Below are 25,197 nucleotides of genomic sequence, written 5' to 3'. Positions count from 1 at the left end.
TGTCGTCAAATGATTCAGATTGACGAAAGTAGAAACTCTTTCATTTTTTTGACGAGACTATGTTCACATACAGTCATTGCGCATCTTTTTTCATGTCTGATTTGATTTGCAATTAAACATCTCTCAGTCTTGTTGGTTATTCGGCTTCAGTTGTTAATTGATTCAGGGTGTCATGCCAGACGTACATCACATGGGACATCAAATCTTGCTATAAGTGCAGTCTGATTGATCTACTGGAGAGTGTACACTGAATGAGTAAATGAATTCATGACATTACAGTGCTGTACTGCTATCCTGCTTATGTTACTTTAATTTATTGTATCTGACATGAATTACCAGAGAACTTGCAACAGGAATGTTGTCTGTTAGTTTAAGCTCCATACTATAAAAAAGGTGGTTAATGTACCCTGCGATTCAGATACCCACTGGACATCAGTAATTTCCTGGTATTTTCTTCAAATTGTCCTAAACTTGTTCAGTCATTTCAGACAAAGGGATTAAAAGTGTTTTCAGTTAAATTTTTTGTTTTACACCCAAAATATGGCAAATTATTAGAAATTGCTAGTTGTCATTTTAGATAAAAAGTCCTAAGCTGATTTTGAGACAAATCCTGTATATACTACATAAGTATTGTAATGCATATTGATATGTTAATACTTAACTGTCTGGTCATCTGAGGTCACCACTAGTAATTGTTTGCTAATGGTTGTTATTTTTTTAAGTAGTTAATTCATTGTAATGGGTCTACACTTTAGATGCTGCTTCAACCCAACCCCTGTTTATTGTCTAGGACAGTAAGTAAAAGCGAGAAGTTATGCATCAGTAGGTCAGAGTATACAGGATATTCCATAGGGCTTGATGATGTACATCGATGAACTCCCAAGTCAGTGGGTCTGACTCTCATTATGAATATTTAAACCCACCTAAAAATGACGTTCTTCCAATAATTCATTTACTTTTGCCAGATTTGAAGTACATTTGTAATAAATTTATGATAATTGGAGTCTACCAATGAAGTATAGTGTATGATTTATTGAAAATGACATGTACATAACCACAGCATGGTTTAAATGTCCTGTGCAAAGTGTGTCACCACACTGGCTTAGTAAGAACTCCTTTCTGTTCACTGTAAATTGTATCAAAGCATAGTTGCTCTTTCAAAACTAACCTGCATATGATTTATGTTTGGCAATCAATAGCCCTGAGTAATGTCTCTGGGGTTAATTACTTTACATACAGAATGCAATGTTAAAGTGGTTCTCATGTTTATCCTTGCCAGATGCAAAACCCCAGTTAGCATAGTATGCATGCAAGAAAAAAAAAGCATCTGTGGAAAGCGAAAAAAAAATCTCATACTGTCAAAACATTCTGTCATACTTCCATCAGATTGCTTTTCTGAGTGTAAGTTTAATTGCACTCAGTTGAGTATACATAGACTCATTCTTGTATAATATTTCAATGACTGCACTCATTTGTATGCAACATGCATGCTACTATGAATTACATTAAAGGTCTCCTGCCTTGTGATTTCTGTTGTAGATTTCATGTTTGAAACTAGAGCTTGGAATGTACATAACCCCGGTACTAGATTTTCCTGGAGCAACAACTGAAAAACACCCTTTCAAACCAATGTGGTCTCTTTTTTTTTTTTCTCATCATCTAGGTCAATTTCTCTGGATTCTCTTTATATAATGAAATTCCTAGCATTTGTGCATGATGTACATCTACGGGTACTAAATGTCTATTGTACTAACTTTAATATTATTTTGTTAAATATCCATGCAAACCAGATCACAATAACTTTCTCCTATGTAATTTCAAGATAGTAAATCGAACCTTAATTCAGATAATTTTGGGCAATAGGGTTTGTTATCAATGCCAAAGATGCAATCGCAACAAACTGAGATCTTCACCTACAAATCTCACATTTGCTAGGGATGCTTGTAATTGAAGAGTTCGTACACCATATCGCAATTCCAAATATGAGTGCATATTGTTGTCAGGTATCCACATGATCAGGCATGCTTTGTGATTGGCCAAATTGAGTTGTGTATCCCACAATTCACTAAGACACTATGACACTATGGTTTGGAATTGTTATTTGATCTATGGTATGAATGGTCAAGTACACATGTGTAATACTGTTATTGTGCAATACCGGTATGACAACTCAATAAATAAATGCTGCCTTAAGATTAAATACATAATTATCTTTATGTTCATCTCAGGTCCAATTGTTTGTCATTCCCACTATCTTCTGTAGGGTCTCTGTTATAGTAAAAACTTTTGTAGACATACATGTATTTCTGAACATGTGTTTATTGTGAATCAAAACAATGAAAAGTGTTGCCTGGAGTCTCCTCCATAATGACTGTTGTCACTGTAACATTCCAGTATATGTTTATTTGTGTCCGAGAAACTCAGCTACTGAGAAAGACACGATTACAAAATATTGACAGTATAATGGCACTGAAGACTGGAGTTTTATGCAGGCTATAAATGTGCATTACCATCTGGTGTTTAGCCTTGTCTTATCTCTGTTTGTGGTTAAAAGGGATGGACTCTAGGGGGGACAAGGGCAAGCTACCAAGTTATAAGAATCTCTATGGTATATGATGTGAAAAAAACTCCAGGGATGTGCTTACTAAATATAAGATTTTAAGACTACCATCTATTCCTGCTCCGTTTTCGCATTGTTAACAATATGAGGAAGTGCTTAGTTTTAGTGGTGCTTAGCTCAACTCAACTTGGCGGGGGAAGGGGAGGGGGCATAGCATTAACATAAAATGTATTAAATATTGTAATTTTTTTGTGCGAGATTTTGGCTTATATAGAGTTAATGCTTTAATATTTTTTTTGACAATTTTGTCAAAAAAATATAATACCCAAAACGATCCCTTTGACAGGCACTTCCCAAAGTTAGTCAACGTAATATTTATCTATTTTTCTTTTCTTGTAGAATTCGACCACAGTTGGCACGTGAAAAGATCGATATGTGTCGTACATGCACCTTTGTAACACCAGGAGAACCGCAAATAACGCTTGGACAAGACAGAGCATTTACATATGACCATGTATTTGATATGGATAGCACACAAGATGCTGTCTACAATGAAAGTACACATCAGCTCATTGAAGGGTAAGTGATATGTAAACCTAGACAGGAAAGATAATATGACATGAATGCTAACAATATGAGCACAGAATTTCCATGATAGTGACAGTCAGTGTTCCCTCGCTCTAACCGGACTAATTTTGTATGGCTTGTGAGTCAAAATGGTACTTCCCAGAATAAAATTGGGTTAAAGCTTGTTCACTGCTTGGGAGAAAGATCTTCACCAATAGGATAAAATATATTTATTGGTATCCAGTCCCATATTTGAGGTTTTGATGAAAAGTACAATAGTACAAGTAATAAATTCTGAAAACCTAAAAAATAACTAACACTAACAATCTAACATTACAGGAAAAAATCAAACAAGACACTCAAATTTCTAGACATGGTTAAATTGTATTTTCGTGAAAATAGGCCATGATTGTTTGTGGCCGTAGAGAAGTTTTCTTTGCTTACACTTGCTTTGTTTATAAAATTAGAAATTCCATAACTATAGTGAGATGAGTTTATCATGTGTTTGTTCTGCATCATTGGTGCATCAAAGAATGAGCATTATTAGTTGCGTCAGAAAACGTCTCTGTACGTCATATCGACATAGAGGGCAAACTGTTGACAATATAGGGCACTGTCATTATTCTCATCTGTCAGATTTAGAGCAGCTCAATATTTGAATGTATGGCCTCCAATCTCATAAGGGTGTGATGCAAGCTACCCTATTCTCTATATATGGTTGGTTGGTTTTGATGCATTTGAATCCAATGGCTGACTATTTTTCTTATTGTTCGGCCATCATCTTCTTGAAAACTATTGTTCATATTGCTTTAAATTTTGGTGTTTACATGCTTTAGGGTTCCCTCATTTGGATTTGTGGCAATTGTCCACTGTTAGCTCATATTTTTTTTTTTCAATCATCATCCATCATGTCAGTAGAGGTAATTTGATTGACATACAAAATGTCTTGCTTCACTTTTATTCACTAAATAATACTGTACTTCCTCAATTATTAGTAATACACGTGCTCACGAGTATTACAGGGCTGTTTCTATGGTCAAAATACAATTATTTTATGGTTTAGTATTAACAGATGTGGGTTGGGGTTTATTTACAGGTTCCTGGATGTACATGTACATATCTAGTTTTAATTTAAGGTTCCCATGGAATCTCATTAGCTGCCAAATAAGCCATACTGTGCACATGAGGTTTTAATCTGGCTATGTGCACATTCTGACAAGTCTGTCTGCTTCTTCTTAGATTAGACAAGTAGCTATTAATAACAAAGTTTCTGAGTTAATCTTCATATACCAGTCCCTATTTTTGAATCTTACAAAATCACTTCTGTTGAATTCAAAGTTGGGTGTAATTTATTAATTCATGTGCTAACACTTATCCTATACTTAGTAGTTCTTATAACCCTGTGTTTGATGAAAATCTGACCAGCTTTAGACTAGATATTAAAAAAGTCTTATTAATGTTTTTTTTTTTGATTTTTTTTTTTTATGCAAGAGAAATATTACCCTGCAAAAGCATTCTCATTAATTCTTTTCTTGTCCATGTCTACCGCATCTAGTATTTCATGTAGTGAGTGGAGTTGGGGAAAACAATATCATGCGTTTTCTAGATCAACCATAATGTTTTGATTAGATCTGTCTGACCTAAGCCCATAGCATGTTAAGCTAAATTAAAAAAGGTATATATTAATAATACATGTATGTATTATGAATCTATAATTGTGAACGGTTGCCAGGCATGCGTTTCTGTTAATAGTGCCTTTGCAGAAATGGCAAGCAAAACACAAGGTACCAATTTATAATGTATCTGACATTCACATGTAAAATTCTGCTGATAAAAAACAGTAGTTAATAATTACAATAATTTTATGTACTTTGTGAATTAGTTGTGCATTTAATAATTTCCAGAACTGTATGACTCATTCATATATTGGGTTCACATGACATTTCCTGTGGAAAATTGGAAACTGACAGCAGAATGTCAAAAGGTCACCAATTACTCTGCAGCTTTCCTTGTTTAGAAATTCCTAAGATGACCTTTTCCCAAAAGTCTTTTTTGTTATCTCTTTTGCTATAGTTCATTGACCCTTCTATAAGCATTTCCCGGTGCAGATATTATAATATGCCTTGTCTTGAAGTAACTTCTGGCTTTAGAATTACACAAGACCAACTTTAATGTGGCAGATTACCAAAGTTAATTATTTATTAATAAATTACTAGTATTATTAATCTGCAAGGTTCTGTTAAGTTTTCTTCACATCCGAATGTGCACAGTTTGTTTTTAATGTCAGTATTTAATACTAGACTGGCTGGCAGCAGGTTGTTTTCATAGACAGTGTGGTGCTATGGTAAAATGCTACATGACACTGGCAATGCATTTTGTTCCAACAGAATGTCAACAACATTATATCTTTGATGCATTTGAACTTGAAAAGAATTGGTCTGCTCTTTAGTTAGCTAAAATGTATATCACATGCAATAACATTTCTGTAGTTGATTCTGAAATTAGCTACATTTGAAGCATAGATTTGTCACATTTCCCCAAAACGTTGAACACAAAGTGAATAAAAATATGTATAAAGTAATGTAAAGTGTGGATGTACAGTAAAGACCTTAAATTAATTGTTCTGCTGTAAAAATTATCTTTGACTTGGAATTGTGTGGGGTGAAATCATGTGAAGCTAGTTATTTTGGGCTGAACTGTGATTTTAAAAAAAAGTACAAGATTATTGCAAAGTGAAAGCAAATGAGCGTAATAAGTTGAAAAAAAAAGATAATAATAATAACTTTATTGACATTATTCATTTTGAATAGAACATAGTCAAATACTATTCTAAGAAACAAAACAAAAATAACAACAACAAAAAGAGATGAAAATAAATATACTGTTGATATGACAGCATTTACATCAAACTGCCTCACATCAAGGATGTCAGTTTTCTGTATCTTGTTTTACAATGTTTGTTTCATTGCAGTTGTTTTGACGGATATAACGCCACTGTGTTTGCATATGGCCAAACCGGTTCAGGTAAAACTTACACCATGGGGACTGGATTTGATGTCAGTTCAAGCACGGATGAGAGAGGAATCATTCCAAGAGCAGTCTCGCATCTCTTTAACGGGATAGACAAGAGGAGAAAGACTGCAATAGAGAATGGTGAGCCGCCGCCTGAATTTAAAGTTCATGCACAGTTTATGGAGGTGAGTTTGAGTTCAGAAGAACTGTTGGTTACGTCATGGCACTGCGTTTCTCATCAGTTCCGGACTGCCCAGGATCGTCACTTGCCTTGGGAGTCTTCTCCCGGATATTTCACATGCTCCAAATCCGATATTGTTTCTGCTGTTAATGTCATAGGTTACAAAGAAATAATTGAAACGTATCAGATATGCAATGTTTTTATTTCTATTTATTCATTCTCTTGCTCTAGTATGTAATTTAAAAAGCATGGTTGAATTATCAAGTTGGTTCACTTAAGAACTTTTTGGGTTGAATGTATTTAAATCCGTTGAGCTTTTATAACATTTTCAGCATGTCATGAAATACTGTATTTACACTTTCAAAAGGTGTATAAATTTAATTAACTTCTGATTTTGAGCTAATGAAAAATTTACAAAAATTGATATGTTTAGGCAATGCCATATTAACCATGATTGATAATTTCAAAATAAGTTTACTGTGAATTCATATAAACAGGCATAGAATGAATGAATCAATCAATCAATCAATCAATCAATCAACTTCGATCCATAGCTGTAATAAATTGCCATGGCTTAGTCACAACAGGATCTGCCTTTTACATCCTTGTGCATAGGGAGTTATTTTACTGCGCTAAATGCAGTGTCAGTGTATGTTATTATCCTGACTGGTTTGTTCACAATGTATCAGGTTACATTGTAGATGTAACATTGATTTATATCATGGTATATGTTTTACAGCTGTACAATGAAGAAATAATAGACCTATTAGATGCTCAAAGGGATCCAGATGTGCGGGTAAGACTTGCAGCTTCTTTGTATATGGAGGGGTAGTATTAATGCATTAGTGTTTACAAAATATAGAGATAGTGTAAAAGGGTTAATTATTCACTGGGTTTTAATTTTGCTTATTGCTGACTGGAAAATGCGCTAAATTAAAAACCTAGTGAATATGTAAAATTTAGCATAGAACATGTTATCTAAATGATAAAACCGTGAATTAAAAACCTACTGAATATGCCTGAAATGGTAAATCAGCATAAATGGTAAATTTTGCTTATCGCTGATTGGAAAATGAGCTAAATTAAAACCCAGTGAATATGTAAAATTTAACATAGAACACATTATCTAAATGATAAAACCGTGAATTTAATACCCACTGAATATGCCTGAAGTGGTAAATCAGCAAAATTTAAACCCAGTGAAAATTAATCATTTTACCGTATCTATGTAGACCTGTGAGCACCAGTAGGTGTGATGGTAATATCATAGATTTTATAGCATTTTTGTTTGACTGTATTACCTGGTTATACCATATGTGGAAAATGTATATTAACACTATCAACAGTTGATGCCATGTTATACGAATAGGCTTCTTGATATCTACAGCCAGATAATTGTGCATGCATTCCACTATTCCTGATTTTGGGTTAGTAATTAGTAATTTGTCACATTGCTTTTTTCAGCATAAAAAATCACATATCAAAATCCATGAGGATGCTCTTGGTGGCATTTACACTGTAGGAGTGACTTCAAAACTTGTTACATCAATTCAAGAGGTGAGTAATACCCTCAATTTGAACCCCATCTGACAAGTCATTTCTCTGTGTGCTTTTAATTACTTGTATGTAGAGAGTACATGTATATCTCAATGTTCTCAGCTTCTGAAGGTCATCTCAGTGGGAAACTTGTATGTTTTATCCTATTATCTGTAACATTGAAATCTACGATGTTTTATGAGGTTATCGCCCCATATCACTTGATTGTGGAGCTGGTTGATAGTTTGATGTTGCTGATTGAGCTGTTTTTTAACCAATGACACTGCATTAATTTATTTTTAATTTATTTTTTAATTTATTTTTTTGTATTGATTAATATTTCTATTGCTTATATACTGACTAAAATGTGTATTTCTGAAGATGCAATAAACAATAATATGACAGAACCCCACACCCTCCCCGTGGCTTTCGTTGCGTATGGAAGTTATTTTCACGAGTGATGCGGTGTATCCTGCGGCCGTACTTTCACGAGCGAAGCGAGTGAAAGTACAGCAGAATACACCGCATCTCGAGTGAAAATAATTTCCATACGCAACGAAAGCCACGGGGAGGGTGTGGGGTTCTGTTATTATTACATATGTTCCATACTTGATTATTTTGTATTAAAGAAAGAACGTGCAAACCGGGATGGAATTTAGGTTGGGGAACCCCATTGCCCATTAATAAGCGTTACGCCCTAGCAGCGCGTGTCAGTGTATAAAGCGCCCGGAGAACGCGAGTCACTGTTTGTTTGAAATTAAAATAATCAGACGTCTAATCTGAGTCACTGTCCGAATAAATAACTCGTTGACGTTTAGTTGGGACCACGGCAGAACCAGAACTTGAACTGGACGACTATGATGATACACAGTTTATGTTGAAGTTAAAAGTTCCGCCACGGAACTGTGCATTGGCAAACATGCCGTACAACTGCGGTACTCCACAGACGGGATGACTTTTGTCGACAACGGTTGTCGCTTAGCTGCACGCTACAACTTCGTGTGTGATGTTGCTTGCTGGTCGTGGATTGACTGAGTCTTGATTATCGGTTAAAATGTTGCTCTTTTGGCGTTGGTAATTTTTATTTGGAACTGAGTAACGCCGCAACGTCACCAGCAGAAACCTGGTATCTCGATGTTGATGGTTGCGGCTGCATAGTAATCGCTGATTTTACTGCTGGTGGATCTTCTGAGAGCCCTTCAAGATTTATAAAACTCAGTTTCCAGGTGGTCAATATACATTAAGTTCTCCCAATCGTAGTATTCCATTTGATGTACACCTGACATGCCAAAAATGTTGTTGGACGATTTGAACTGGATAAAAATAGCAGACGAAAATGTGTTTACAAAATAAAAATAGTTCGGTAGCCAATGAAAATACCATGTTCATTTGCATATCGACTGTGAAAATACCGAAAACATTATTGCATGGGTGATATGCAAATTAGTTTTGGCCAAAATAAGTGACTGTCTGAAAGTACCATTACTGTTCAAATTTCATTTCACTCGGCAAGTATATTCATGTACCCCAAGGGGAAAATATCGTACTTCTAAATATTGTTTATTCCGAAAAACTGTACTCCTGAAGGGACTACTTTGTTTGCTCTCAGACCTCATTTGCATATGGGTTGTGGAAATACCGATTTTGATTTCAGGGACGAATCAAAATAAACTGCAGTACATATGTAATAATTATTATTATTTTCAATAATTATTATTTTCAACCAGCTCCATGAGTAAGTGAAATTGAGTGACTGACTCGGTGAAATTGTAAATTTTTCAAAACTACACTCATAAATTAGCAGAATATTAAATCTACTTTATCAGTGTTTTTTTTCATCAAGCATATTTCTAATAGTTAGAGATAATTAGTATCCAGTTTCTTATCGTATCGGTGTGATAAACACGTTATTGTCACAAGTTTTGTCTTGATATACATGAAAAGATCAGCATCAAGCTTCAACTCACTGTATCTCAGCCAGTGTACCCTCTACCTCTAACATAACTGATTTATTGGAGATTCCAAGTCAAAAATGAACCAAAGTTGTTATCAACTGACATAGATTACCAAAATATACTTTTCATGTTGAGGTAATATATATAACATGCATGCCAGGTTAAACTTTTACAATTTTACTATTTGAGAAATGTCAAAGATATTTGAGTGTCAGGTCACTTTATATGTTTTATGATAAATCGTTTTGTAACTGATTATGTACTTTAGAAGCATAAATAAATAAATAAATTTGATAAATTTGACAGTTATTTATGGAATAAAAGCTGTGTTGCCCTGTATTGCATGATAACAGGACAAAATAGTGGATGAGCTCATTATTTAAGTGAACATCCACGTCTAAAATTAAGTTGAATTGTTTGAACATCTATGGCAACATTATGATTTTTACCAATGCATTTTTCTTCAAGCAAATTTCTCGATGCAGTTAGCCCTCGATCATCACAGCATTGCCTGAGTGTCCATTATTTATTAGTTCTGAGCTGCCCACTCAAACACTGCTAATGATCCTGCTATAAAAATAAAATATATAAATACAAAAATATAAACTGTTCCTACCAGAACCTTTAATTATCCGTGAAAATCTCAATTACCGATACTCCTAATTTGCTGCAAAATAAAATTACCATATATGGGAAATCAAAGTTAGGTTATTATTTTTGATATGCACGTCCTCCTCTTTTTACTGTAGCAGAATCCATGACTGTGTTTAAGCAAGCTGCCGATGACCGAATATAAATAGCGCTCACTCTTACAATGCTGTGGATCAATTCCCCAATGCAAAAAAAAAGATAAACTTAAAACTTGGCCTATTTCCAAAAAAAATCAGTCTCTTGTTGATAGAAAAATTTGCCAGTCACCCCAAAATCTGATTTCCTAATGGCTTGAAGCATTGTTGTAATGCACTGAATTGTTTTTTTTGGCACCCTATTGAAACTGGTACCCCTTCTCCATGTATTTATTCCTGTTGGAAGTTGGTAGAGATTATTAAAAAGTGATCATGCTGGGATGGAGGTTGCTTGTTACAGCATCCATAGTAGTTGTGGTATTGCATTGCACTGGACAACTATAAAAACATTAGCATGGTGCTGAGCATAATGCTGAGCATAATTCACAAAGTAATCTGACATAAATAGCAGCATGCTGTCAGTGCATCTAATGTTACACTATCAAATATTGATGGATTGACTCATTCTAGGGTGTTTGCATTCTGTTCATGTCACATGTCATACATACAGATATGTAAAATCAAAGCCCGCCTGCAGTGCATGTGTGATATCATGACAACATCCACTGCCAGTATTTTTTTTTTTTTTTTCAGAATGGCTAGTGATGACATTAATGTATATGGGACCAAATTTGTGTATCTTTTAATTTCCCCCCAATTATGGTCATACATGTATAATGCTATACCAGGTTGAGTTAATGCTATTGGCTGTAGATGTGTGCAGATATTATGTGACTTGTGTTTAGTTTTAGTACCAGCATTATAAATAGTAACACAAACAGAAATTTATTTTCCAATAAGTAAATAATTAAGCCTATGCTTTCTATTTTCAAAAGTAGCGAGGTTAGAAAGTTGTGTTTGACATGCGTATTGTTTCTTGTGTGTTATATTTTTGAGATTAATTTAACAAAATTTGTTGCTTCAGTTGATGGGAGTCATTCCAAGACCCATCATCCTGCTTCCACCATTTCACAAATAGTTAATATATCCACATCACATGCAATGATTGAAATATGAATATTTGAACCCTGGATATTTATAATATTAATTGCTATTATTTGCTATTAATTATTTATTGAGTATTGTTTGATAAAACCTTTTTGATAAAAAAAAAAATGATAGGGCATGCTTCTGTACACCTGCTGTTCTGATATATTATGCATAAGTATCATGTTCTATTAATACAATGTTCAGCCTTGAGGTATATAGAATACTTGATATCCATATATTCATACGAATGTTACAGTATTATTTATTAATAAATCCGTTTAAAAAAAAGTTGTGTAATGGGTACAATGCATCGTATTCCACATACATTATACATGTGGAGAGTATCATTTATATAGTTTGTTAATTTCTTATATAAAAAAAAATTTGTGGATTTTGTAAAAGAAAGTCAATTGATATAAATCACACCAACCGTAAAATCTGTATTAGAAGCCGCATTCCTAATAGAAGCTACACCCATTTTTTTTGAACAATTGAAAACCAAAAATTTACCATTTCTCATATATGAAGATGCTGTAATAGAAGCTCCATTCCCTCCGTTGCATTGAACCATTTTAATAGAAACTGTGACTTCTAATATAGATTTTTCAGTAGTTCTGTTGAATGATATTGCTTAGTGTTAATATACTGTTTTATTTTTGTCTTGTAGACAATGCAATCTTTACATTCAGGGGCCTTGTCTCGTACTACTGCCAGTACCAATATGAATGCACAGAGCTCCAGGTCTCATGCTATATTTACATTACATATCAAACAACAGAGGATGGTTAAATCGGTGAGTTCATAGAGGGCGCACTTTACATTTATACATATTCTGGAACTAAATAATTTAATCATGTGTGATGGCTTGGTTTGTTTAATGTATTAGCACTGTAATGTTTGCAGTAGATGTTTACTTGTATATGAGTAATATAACAGTATTGTAGTAGTACAATTATTGTGAGGTAAACAAAAAAACAATATTGACAGTTTTTACTTATCACCATGCATACAATCAAGCATATGAAACTCTCTTACAAGGCAAATAGGGTATTTGATGCTGTGTGTAGTCAGTATTTCCCCAAGACTTTTGTGAGCAAAAGTGTATTGAGATTAAAATAGAAAAACACTTTATAGTAATAATGCTAATAATAGAAATGGAATTGATTCATAGCATAGTTGCAGGGTTTCATTGAGAAATTCTTTTGTGCAACTTTCTTTATATCAGTTTCTGCAGCATTATGTTAGTAAAATCTACTGAATTGTAATTGGAGAAAAAAGAATAATAATTTTGAATTATTATTTGTTACAACAAGGGGCAAGGTACCCTTGATAACCTGTTCAAGGTGAACACTGGGATAGTAATAAATCAACACTAATAGTTTTAGTTTTATTTTTAATAGGAAGAAAATGAAAATAAAGATTCTGAATTGGAAGGTGATAATAATAACCAAAACAATGAAGGAATGTCTGACTTTGAAACTTTAACCGCAAAGTTTCATTTTGTGGATTTAGCTGGCTCTGAAAGGTTGAAGAGAACGGGGGCCACGGGTGAACGAGCCAAGGAAGGAATATCAATCAACTGTGGTCTGGTTAGTAATTTTGAATATATTTTTATTTTATGTACAAATTTGATGAAAGATTACCTTTTTCTGTTATGCTGGTTTAACTAACAATGTCTTACGGGTCAAGATATGAGGAATTCTTATATAATTATAGAAATACGACCACTGGGGATGAGACATCTATAAGACTTGATTGTAAAAACCATCAGATAACTGGATTTTAATACAAAGAATACCAGCTGTTCTGCAAAAGCAATACGAGATTGAGTCCAGAAATTTGTAAGAAAATTTGTATATGAAGTATGCCCTCAAGGGGCAGTATTGATACATAAATCAGCTTACTGTAAAATACATTATTTTCGCTTGTAATTAATTTTTGCTGAAGGAATGATTCAGTGAAAATAAAATCCAGCGAATATACCTTTTCCTATATTTTCCATTCAACTTGTCAAAAATCAGTGAAAATAAATTCCACACAAAACACCCAAAAAGTCTTTTCAGTGAAAATTAATTCCAGCTAAAATATTTTACAGTATTGCTACTGCAATCTTTTTTTTGAACTTGATGACCAATCATATCCTTTCACTCTTAAAATATTATTAAAGCTTGAAACAGCACTCTGTGAGGATAGATAGATTGAAAACATTGTGATTTGGCAGACTAGATAATTATGTTTACATTCTTGTTATTTTCAGCTGGCATTAGGCAATGTGATCAGTGCTTTAGGGGACAAATCTAAAAAGGCCAGTCATGTGCCATACAGAGATTCTAAACTAACAAGATTGCTGCAAGATTCGCTAGGTGGAAATAGGTAATTGCATTCCTTTTATTTGTACGCCTACATTGTACCAAGTAATTAATTTGTATTGTCATAAAATTATCTTATTCTGTATTGAAAGGTACAGATTTATTATTATAACACTAATCGTTGTTGAAAATATGGCCTTCCTATGCGATAATGTAATGTGTTTGGTGCTGTTATGTAATACATAGTTTATACATTATTCATGATAGTGATGTACTGTAAAATGTGTATTAGAAGCCGTGGCTTCTATTAAAATGATACAATGCAACAGACGGGATGCAGCTTCTATTAGAGCATCTACACATATGATAAACAATGAATTTTTGGTTCTCAAATAAAATAGGTGAGACTTATATTAGTGATGCGGCTTCTAATACAGATTTTATGGTACACTGAATATTAATGTAGTAACCCAAATGTTTGCCTCCTACTTCTTCTCCAATCAGTATATCAGACTCCATTTTATGGATTTTTTATTATTTAATGTTTCCTTGCTGGATCAATAGTTTGACGACTAAGTGTGTACTATACAACAGTTTTAATTTTATAAGAAATACATTTTCATAAATGGAATGAAATAAAAAATATTGTATCAATTGAAACTTTGCTTGTCTCGTGAGGCTGTGTTTGTGACAAAGTACTCTCAAATTATCAAATCTTAAAAATTTGTCCGAATTTGACATTTTCTCTACCGGTAATTTACTGGTGCAACAATTTAATTTTTTTGATTTCAGTCGTACCCTAATGATAGCATGTGTGAGTCCAACAGACAGGGATTTCATGGAGACATTGAATGCATTGAAGTACGCTAACAGGGCTCGTAATATCAAGAACAAAGTCAGTGTCAATCAAGACAAGAGTAGTAGACAAATTGCTATACTACGAGTTAAATTACAAGAACTGGAATTGGAACTTGCTGAATATAAACAGGTAAGTACATGTAAGAGTTGTTATATTCTGCAGTGAACACAAGGAAATCTGGAAGCTTGAAATGTCATTAATTATTTGCATGTATCTCTATCTGCTATGATGTCTCTGTACAGCGTTGTACTCGCCGGTTTGACAACCTTCAATTTTAGAGTGACGATAAATTGTTTACAAAGAAGAGTTAATAGGCATTTTATGCAGTTTTGAAATGAGAGTTGACAATTAAAGCAGCAAGCAAACATATGTTTTATCATTTTTTGTTGTTGCATTTTTTTAAAAGGACAAGGTGGATTAATGTACAGGTGATTGAGACAAGTCAATGTTATTCCGCACAACACTCATTGTGGATGTATCGATACTACTTTTGAAGATGGATTTTTGTACTTCTTGTATATGAAACAAATTGTCATAGAAATGTGAAGTTAGCATTTTATGTTATCAATGCCTTTTAATATTATTTTTTTATCCCTAGGGCAAACGGATCGTGAATGAGGAAGGAGTTGAAGAGATCAATGATTTGTTTCATGAGAATACCATGCTACAAACTGAGAATAACAATCTACGTACACGTATCAAGGCCTTACAAGATACAATAGAAGGTCAAACAGCTAGAATATCCATGATGTTGGCAGAACAAGCAAGATATGCAATTTCTAATCTTGGTAAGGTTTTATATATATATACATATTTGTCATTGGTAGCGTAGTGGTTGCTGCATAATCTGTAGACCCTAGATCAAATCTTAGCTATTAAAGTTGGACACCAAAAATGATCGCTTCTACTCTGGACGAGTGTGCCACAGACTCAATGGGAAGGCTGAAATTTATTCACCAATGGATGCAACTTTAGGGGAACATTGGTTAGGGTCTGCAGGTGTTTGTATTCAACCAGGCATGTTTGACACCTGGATATCCCATCAAATTGCCATTTGACAGAGAGATGGCAGCACATGTAGTCCCAAGCAGGAAAACTGTTTCTGTGGCAAAATGCACTATATGTCAGCACTTTAATAGTGACATTCAATGTAACTAAATCTGTTGTCGGAGTCTCCATCATATCTAATAGATCTTCCAAAAAGCTGACAAATCTGCACAAATAGGGTACACATATCAATCCAATTAACATTTTTCAGTGACAGTCATATTATGAGAAAGCTGTAGTTGTGATGGCAATCTTCTATAAGCATCTATTAAATAAAATAACATTTTCTTCTGTGCTATCAGTTAAGAGTTATTGCTTGAAATGTCTAGCTATTTTTGATAGTTACTAAATGGAACAACGATTACCAAATATTATCTACTATATATCATATTAAATAAAAGATGCATTGTATCATGTTAGTAGATCAAGTATGCACATGGTAGTAATAATATATTTCATGTTACCTTTCAGCTGATGGTGATAATTCTGAAGTCGCATCCATGATTGAAGGTTACATCAAAGAAATAGAAGAATTCAGGTCAGTATTTATTTGTGCTTCTCACTGTTTGGTTTCATTTGCTAAGGCTTGTGCTACTATGCCGGTAGTTCTTGGTGACAAAAGATACAGTGGGGCTGTTGCACACATTCCCACTTTTATCATATTTGTGTCATGCATTTACCACATTAAGATAAGGCATATTTCATGATGGTATCCTGCATTTTTCATCACACTTTATATGACAGTGTCGTTACACTGATTAGACTGGTTGCGATCATGATAATGGTGTTTTTTAGTGTACACTACATATCCTTTCTGATAAGAATTGATCTTGCAGGCATGGCTGATTATGAAGTCAGGTCATCTTTTTGATTTCACAAGTGTACATTGCCACTGCTTTGGTGAAAAAGGGTGATGCAAGTATGCAACGATGACTTGAATTTCCTGATAGCTGTACAGTAGGTGATGATTGTTGTAACCAATATCATTATTCCCAACACAGGTCAAAAGTACTGGTGCTGGAATCAGAGAATGCCAGACTGAGGAGAAAATCGGAAATGCGATCAGAAACTCCTTATTCAATGAATGCAGCCCATGTTTCAATAACAACCAGTGGAGACTTCTCTAAGTATGTAGTTTTTAAATTTTTTGTTGGCTGATACCCAACTAGTCGTGGGTGATCTGTATATACATGTATCTGATGCTGATGCTGATGAAAACAACTTCTGACAATGTAGCATGATTTTAATCTTCATGTTTTGGATGGATAAGTATACACATGTACTACATACATACAACACACACTCATTGCTAATGTGTATGGGTGTCCAATACTATGCTGGAAATTTTTGAATTAAACTGATTACTGAGCTTGTAACGCAGCATCAGTGACCCATGTTGCAAAGCAATGATTTTCTTTGAGAGTAGAGACTTCATTCAGCAGCTTCATATATCAACATCATATATATATATATATATTGTAGCATGGAGTACTGTGAGTCACCAGGCACAGATCGTGTACAAGCAATCTTAGAAGAAGCAAAGAAAGATGTGGAGAAAATGAAACAGATGGAAAGTGGAAGGCGATCAAGACTACCTAGTCAAGGGTATGTTGTTTAGAGAACTGTACATGTATGTTAAGTAACAGAGGATCAAACAATATTTAATATGAATTAATTATAAAATGCAGATATTAATACACAAGGTATGTAATGTATGCAAAGGTTTTTCACAGCTATTAGACTTTCATAAATGTTTAATGTATCATATTCATTGCGTTTGATTTATTGTGTTCCTACAGATCTGACAAGGAGAATGAACCTGATGATGAGAGGGATGTTGATGAGGGGGAGGGGGAAGGAGATGGAGATGGAGAGAGCGCAGATGATATTCTAGATGAAGGGGAGGAAAGCAGTAGTAGCAGTGATGAATCTGACTCTGAAGACAAAGGTATATTATGTCGTGTCATCTGATATCGCTTGTTCTTAGAACTGGTTGATACAAGTGATGTCATAGGCTTTATCCGTGAGCCGACACCCCCTAAGTATCAACTAGCTCCATGAACAAGTAATATCGAGTAATAACTTTTATATCACATGACCAGCTTCAAGTTCCAAAGCAACAAATGAATTGTAATTTTACATAACTCAGATTACAAATTATATGCAGATTTATGCTAATAAGGCATGATGTCTAAGGCTGTCGACGGCAGAAACGTTACGCTACTATCAATGTCTCTTTGAAATAAACTTTCTGTCTGTTTTGTAAATTAGTGTTTTAGCGTCATTCGAGTAATTGTTACCCAATTCTTGTATCACTAAAATGAAGTCTGGTCCAGTGCTAGATTTGATTTTCTCCATGGACTGTCCATAAGATGACACCACTTTATGCAAATATTGTGATAACAATTAGTGATATTTTATACCAAACATCACAACTATGAATGATGTGCATTTTAGTTACTAAAGTGATAAATATTTACATACAGATTTGTATTAAATAGTTTTTCTGTCTACCTTACAACTATATAAAGATAGAGTTGCCAATTCCAGAAACCACCGTCTACTCTTTGGTTCTATTTATTTAGTCCAAATACTGTATTATTTTGTGTTTCTCCATGCACTTATATACCACTTAGCTATATCTCCTAATGTTTTTATCACCATTCATGTCAATCTCCGTTCTCCCCTTTTCTCTGTCTTCTAAATAACTCGTACACAGTCCTTGAGCGACTGTTGAAAGGTAAAGTCAACTACATGGATATCTTTTCTGCATGTTGATACTGCTTGGATGTTCTCAGAATGCTCTCAGCTTTTGCCATTGGTGACTGACTGGTTTTTATTGTACATTGCTTTGCTTTACCATACAAGCTTGGATTTTGCGGCATTTATCATTTCTTTACTAATATTTAACATGCTAACTGCAGGGAGTTAATTTGAAGTGTAATATATCACATTGTAAATGCAATCATTAAAACTATGTGGTCACTCTAAGCGTTCAGTCACCATAGCCTTCCTTTCAAGGTTTACAACCAATCAGCAATGAAGGCTTTTCTATTACAATTTTACCACTGGTGAAACATCTGCCAAGTTTCAATGCAGCAGTGTTTTTTAGGTCTTGACATGAGTTCAGTTTGGTTTGATAATCATAAATTTCCTTATATGTGGAACTGGAAGAAATAAAATAAAATTCTAATTGTACAATCTTACTAGTGACATGCAAAGTTCGTTAAAGTTAATTTCTCCTTTTCTTTGCCCCCATATCTAATCTAAACATGTTTCCCACAATTCAACAACGACTTCAGTTGTATGCGCTGGTCGGCTGGCTTTTGAGTTGCCTTTTATACGTTTTCTGTATTCCTATAACTTGTGATTTCATCTTGTTTACAGAGGAGACTCAGCTCCAGGAAGACTTGGCTGAGTTGTCATGTGAGATCAACATCAAACAGAAGTTGATTGAAGAGTTGGAGATAAGCCAGAAGAGATTGTCAACATTAAAAATGCAATATGAGGAAAAGATGGCCATTCTTGAAAATCGAATAAAAGATACCCAGGTTGAAAGAGACAGAGTATTGCATAATTTAGGTATGCACAAATATGCTATTTGTGTGTTTCACTGGTGTATCATATGATAAACAGCCAGTTTTCTGTACATATGTTCGGTTAAAAGGCATAGAAGAAGAAGCATGTAGTCATTATTGTTAATATTGTATGTGTTTTGAACTAACACCAGATCCTCCTCATTTTTGCTGTTATTCAATTTCACTATTTTGACCATGCCCAATTTACTGTTTTTAATAATTCCAGGGAAATAATAATTATTTTGCATGTGCATTTTTTTACCACCAGTTCTCTCTTTTCATTGCAAATTCACAAAATAGTCCCGTTTATAGTCTGCACTTTCCTTCAGCAGATTGGAGAAAATAGCCAAATTTTTTTCAGTAAAAACTCAAAATTGACTCGCATTTTGTCTGTTGGCTTCAAAATTAGGGTTCATTTCCAGAAATATTGAAGAATGTGAGAAAAAAGTACACACTAATTTGGGCGGGAAAGTTTGGTGGTGAAACGGTTAAAATAGATGTCATCAGTGAAAAAAAATGTTTAACAGTAACGTCATCTAAAGTTTTTTTAGAACCAACCTTTGCATATATTCATGTGGTAATCTTAATTGTCCTTACAGGTAGCATAGAGTCACACTCACAAGAAAAAGCCCACAAGATTAAAGAAGAATATGAGAAGAAAATCAGGAAAATGAAAGACGAGCTGAAGAAGTTGGACGTTGCACAGAAGGAACATGCTAAGCTACTGAGACACAAGTCGCAGTATGAAAGACAAATGAAAACATTGTCGCATGAACTGGATGAGATGAAAAAAAGCAAGGTTTGTCATGATTTTATCATCAGACTTTTGTTTTTCTAACAAACTTGAATGAAAATTGTGAACAAGATGCAAGTTTAGTTTACGAATGGATGAATGAAATCAGTTTGTGCACTGTTTATACCGCCAAGCTTCTAATGTGGCACTATACATGTACATGTACCTTGGGACTGTATGTGAACTCTGTAATCTTAACTTTGTTTTATTACTGATGTTGTAAGACTACATGTATAATGCATCCGCATCTATGTAGTCACATGCAGTATTAATGGAAATGAATTATAATTGGTAGATATTAAACGTACATTATAGACAATACTTGCAGAAAAACAAGTTGTACTCTATTAGAATATTAATAAACCAAAAATTGCATTTATTGTATGCTTGACCCACCAAATACAATTTATATTGACCAAAAACAACCTTTGGCATTTACATATTAAGCCCATGTTTTTCTGTATTACACATGGTATATATTATATTTTTTTTCATTTTTTCACAACAGACTCGACTGATGAAGAACATACGTGAAGAGCAGCAGAAAAGTCGGGAACGTGATTTGAAAAAGAACCGCGAGATGATTCAACTGAAAAAAGAATACAGGAAAAAGGATGTTAGTATATAAAAAAAACGTAAAACTTGTTGGGAAAGTTTTATCATTTATGAATTAATTTAGTTTGAGACGTGCCTACTCATTGGATACAGTTAGAAAATTTTTTGTGATTTTCTTGTTTATTTCCAGAGTAAAATCAAAACACTTGAAGCAGAGAAACGACAGAAAGAAATTGTTCTTCGAAGAAAACAAGAAGAGGTGTGTATAATATTTAGTGCCACAAGCCCATTCACATAATATTTTTTTAAAATATGTAATTAATCAACATCAACACTTGGTATATAATAAGTTTAGTATTCCAGGGATTTGATTGTGTTTTATTTGACTATCCTTCTGCTGTTTGTTGTTCAATGTTTTTGTGTTATCACTAGAGGTATTCAAGCATTCATTATATTTGTGCATTATAGCAAGTTTCAGAAGTATTTGGTTAACCATTTAGCAAACTTGTTCACTAATTCACCAACTGCTTTGGCTTTGACTAAAGCAGATGCCTCACAATCTGTCACCAACAAGCAAGTCATCTCTAAAAAAAAAAAAAATTGATTATTAAAAGTTTATGAAGTTTTTACAAGACCTGAAGAGTATGCAGAATTGTTTGACTGTTTTTAATAGACAAAACTAAACATGTCAGCGAATTAGTGAGCAGGTTTGCTGACTTACTGCCCCAATACTCTTGAGACTTGCTGTAAGCATACAAGAATTGATTCAGATATTCAAATACAGCGATTAGATACACTTAATTGATGCCTGGAGAATACTCGCACATGTTATGATACACATTGATGTGAATCATGATTTGTTAATCATTCACATTGGCAAATCAGTTTTATTCCTTGTCTTAAATTCCACATGTTTCTCCGACTTATAAACCTGTCCTGTCGGTTATTACATAATGTTACTACATATACCATTATTTGAGCTTATTACACATGTTTTCACCACCTGTTGTGCACTCCTTATAGGTTGCCTCACTAAGGCGGCTTCAGAAGAGTAATATGTCTGATAAGGCTGCTGGTAGAGTTACCAAGAGAGCGGATACTTCTAGAATTACAAATACCAGGGATAAACTACCACTGTCAGCTGCAACTAGGAAAAAACATCAACGCAAAGGAACTAGTGAATATTCAACTAAAGCTGCCAAACATAAATGGCAATCTGTTGATAAAAGGGTAAGAACTTACTTCTTTCGTCTCAACATTAGTGGGTTTTTATAACTACTAGTTATTGATATTTAATGGGACACTTTCACTGGTTTATATCATCCAATGGAATTGATTTGCTATACTAGAATAGCGTGCGGACAGCTTCCTTGTAATTCAAGTGTCCACCACATTGTATTGTGTGTCATTCACCTTGTTTGACTAAAAAAAGAAAGAAGTATGCAGTTCAGCGCACATTGCAAGTGTAACTGTAACTCAATGTTTGATTGTAGAATATGGTTTCCCGCACAGAAGTGAGATTGATTTTTTTCAGAGTGTTGCTCTGCCTTGAGTATCACATCATACAGTGTTTATAGTGATAAGTTACTTTTACTCATTAAGCCTCTGTATAGTTTGTATTTTTATATCCTCATAATCACCTGCTCTTGTGTATTTCAGGTACAAGAGATTGTTACCCGTAGACAGACAATATTGTGTATGGAAGATGACATGGAAAGGTTCATGCATGTAAGTAGCTGTACTACTCCTTTCCTTGTAATACTTTACTATATCAACTTACCATTCAGGCACGTCATTATCACAATGACTTTTCCAAAATTTTCTGTCTAATTAAAAATTTATGAGGTGGTATATGTGTGTTTGATTCAGTCACTTCTTCTTACATCGATTTGTTCCAATTCGTTATCATCTTAATGCCTTTGGGTTAGCTTTCAGATCTAGTGCAGCGTGACTTCCTTATTATATTGGTAATAAGACAATCATGTTTGATGCATAAAAAAATACTATCGGAAAGCTGTACAACAGTGGGGGGGGGGGGGGTTATTGTGCAAATTCATTTTTTTATTGCCTTAGTTTTCCCCTACTGAACAATATGCTGATGCTCTACAAAATGAGCATTTCGTATGTCATTTATGCATATATTAAACATGCCTTACACGTTGTGTCAATGGCTTCAACATGCTATTTCTAAACATGACCTCATGTCACCTTATACACATAAAAGGTCATGCAGTTTCAAATCCAGCATGGCAGCCAAAATTTATCATGACTAATATTGTGTTGTCATTTTTTTGCCAAAATAATTCATGAGTATAATCATTTTTTTTTTTTTATTTCTCTGCAGCATCGTAAACTGTTGTGTAAAGATAGAGACAAGCTGAGACGAAAGTTCAAAACTGCTCAGTCCATGGGACAGGACAATTTGGCGAGGGACTATCGTGAGCAGATAGACAGTATTAGTGCTAACATTGACTATGTCCAAGAAAATATACAAGAATGTCAAGCAAATCTGGTAGAAATGACCGAAACCAAGGTGATGTTTTTTTTTTGTTTTTTTTTTGTTTTTGGTATCATTACATTGAGACTGATGAAATTTTAGATGAGTAATTTTAATTCTGCTTAATTCCTGGATTCCCAAAATTTATACAGCAGAATAGTAAATAAAATACAGTTTGTCACTGAATTACTAGTTTTAATTACTGATAGTAAATCACAGAGTAGAATAACTCAGCTATAAAAACATAGATGACATATATTCAACATACAAAGCTCACCTCATCAATTTTGCAAATGATGATTTTTGTTATGTAAGCTTTGCAACACCGCTAACATGCTACAATACTCTTTCATTTTGTTATCCCCTTGTCTTTAGGACTGGGATGGTGCGGTATGTCTACACTTTTTTCTTCTTTCTTTCTTACTCTTCTGTTTTCACTGGTGTCTTGCATTGTCTTTGCTTGCTTCACTCAAAGGTGTAGAATCTTTAGACATACTTAGAGTTTGAGTTGATTGTGTTGTATAATTCATACAAAACTCAATAACTGAACAATTCATTAGCTTGATATTGAACCTACTAATATATTTCAGTTTTACTTATTATTTGATGTGTGCATGTTGTTGCTAGTAAATGTAGTAATGCATGGGACTATTTGATAGTGTTATTCCAAATTACAAATTAAGCTCGCTACAATGATGTACCGTAGTTGTTCGGGAAAACGGCAAATTGACGAAAAAATGGGGGGTGGGGGGCTTCTAAACTGATAAAGTTAAAACTTCTCTCAAGTGATAATTTATGCTAATTTATTCATAAACAAATCGTCATGCGTACACGAGTGTCTTCATCGACTAGTATCGTCCAAATTAACTTGAGGATTGGTCGTTAAGGTCATCTTATAGTTTGGAGGGGAAGGGATGAGGGAAAGACGGTTGCATGTTTTGGCCAACTTTGATAGTTATGACATCACTAGTTGTCTTACTTGTATTTCAAATAATTGTAGTAAAAAATGTGAGCCTGTCAAGTTACTCTGATTAGTGCGGAATTAAATGAAATGGATAAAACTTTATCTTTAATATTTACCCTTAATATAATGTGGTAGTACTTATTTAGTTATTATTTGGTCATTGGGGGAGTAACAGACTTGCATGGTAGGCTCTTACCAAAATATTTATTCATCTTAGTTGTGTGCATTCACTTTATTCTGATCACTGTATTTGCTCTATTAGTAGCGCATACACTCTCTGATAAAAAAAAGTCACATTTAATGATTCTGTATACAATAAATTCAATTTTTTGTTTGTTTCTATTTGATATTTGCTTCTAATAGAGCAAATACAAAACATAGTACAGTTTCTTTTTTATATTCTTGTCACAACATATTTATGTTGACATTTGAATTTTTCAGGACGAAGGTGAAAGTTTAGAAGCCACTGCAGTTATTAATTCGTGTACTTTAACTGAAGGACGATATCTACTGGAACATTTTTTAACAGCATCTATTGACAGAGTGAGTGTAAACAATATTGGCAGTATATAGATTTTGATGCTGTGTATGCCATGTGTTGGTGTTGATAACTTCCTTGAAAATTGTTGTAATAGTACAATCGAGTATCAATCACTGATGAATATGTGTTGCGACGTCAACACTTTGAAATATGTGGACGAAACGTAATATACCGTAGGTACAATGTGCACGAGATTTCCCAAACTCTGTGCTTCTGACAAGAGATAAACACAAGATTTATCGTAAGCTGCATGCACAAAAAGAGATTTTAATACTGTATGCTGTAGAGTGGGAGGGGGGGGGCTGGTGCAAGATGCAGGAAATAAAAAAAGCATTTTATGTTTTTTCAGGAAGTGAAACAAAAATCGATTATTACACTTTATGATATATTTAATATTTTGTGTTTAAGAATCAATATTGGAAGCTTAATATGGAAAATGCTTTATACAGTTACAAAATATAAGATCCT

General features: G+C 34.0%; 1 protein-coding gene across 3 annotated transcripts in view; it reads left to right on the top strand.

Moving 5' to 3' along the window:
* Window positions 1-25,197, top strand: part of LOC100377165 (kinesin-like protein KIF21A) — a 67,803-nt gene that overhangs the window by 25,949 nt on the left and 16,657 nt on the right. The window contains exons 2-24 of one of the 3 annotated variants that reach the window (XM_085501440.1): window positions 2,960-3,139; window positions 6,099-6,324; window positions 7,060-7,116; window positions 7,785-7,877; window positions 12,254-12,379; window positions 12,987-13,175; window positions 13,844-13,959; window positions 14,688-14,883; window positions 15,353-15,542; window positions 16,273-16,339; window positions 16,803-16,928; window positions 17,284-17,406; window positions 17,601-17,749; window positions 18,521-18,541; window positions 19,189-19,383; window positions 19,979-20,178; window positions 20,681-20,788; window positions 20,918-20,986; window positions 21,751-21,957; window positions 22,387-22,455; window positions 23,072-23,260; window positions 23,600-23,614; window positions 24,630-24,731. In XM_085501440.1, the coding sequence (XP_085357566.1) occupies window positions 2,960-3,139; window positions 6,099-6,324; window positions 7,060-7,116; window positions 7,785-7,877; window positions 12,254-12,379; window positions 12,987-13,175; window positions 13,844-13,959; window positions 14,688-14,883; window positions 15,353-15,542; window positions 16,273-16,339; window positions 16,803-16,928; window positions 17,284-17,406; window positions 17,601-17,749; window positions 18,521-18,541; window positions 19,189-19,383; window positions 19,979-20,178; window positions 20,681-20,788; window positions 20,918-20,986; window positions 21,751-21,957; window positions 22,387-22,455; window positions 23,072-23,260; window positions 23,600-23,614; window positions 24,630-24,731 (3,013 nt within the window). The remainder of the gene's footprint in view (window positions 1-2,959; window positions 3,140-6,098; window positions 6,325-7,059; window positions 7,117-7,784; window positions 7,878-12,253; window positions 12,380-12,986; window positions 13,176-13,843; window positions 13,960-14,687; window positions 14,884-15,352; window positions 15,543-16,272; window positions 16,340-16,802; window positions 16,929-17,283; window positions 17,407-17,600; window positions 17,750-18,520; window positions 18,542-19,188; window positions 19,384-19,978; window positions 20,179-20,680; window positions 20,789-20,917; window positions 20,987-21,750; window positions 21,958-22,386; window positions 22,456-23,071; window positions 23,261-23,599; window positions 23,615-24,629; window positions 24,732-25,197) is intronic. The other 2 variants (XM_085501442.1, XM_085501441.1) reach the window with 2 other exon arrangements.

Source organism: Saccoglossus kowalevskii, chromosome 7 (assembly GCF_978046115.1).
Source record: "Saccoglossus kowalevskii chromosome 7, keSacKowa6.1, whole genome shotgun sequence".
In the NCBI taxonomy this organism is placed as follows: Eukaryota; Metazoa; Hemichordata; class Enteropneusta; family Harrimaniidae; genus Saccoglossus; species Saccoglossus kowalevskii.
The sequence above is the reverse complement of the archived record's forward strand: the minus strand, read 5'-3'. Positions and strand labels throughout refer to the sequence as shown.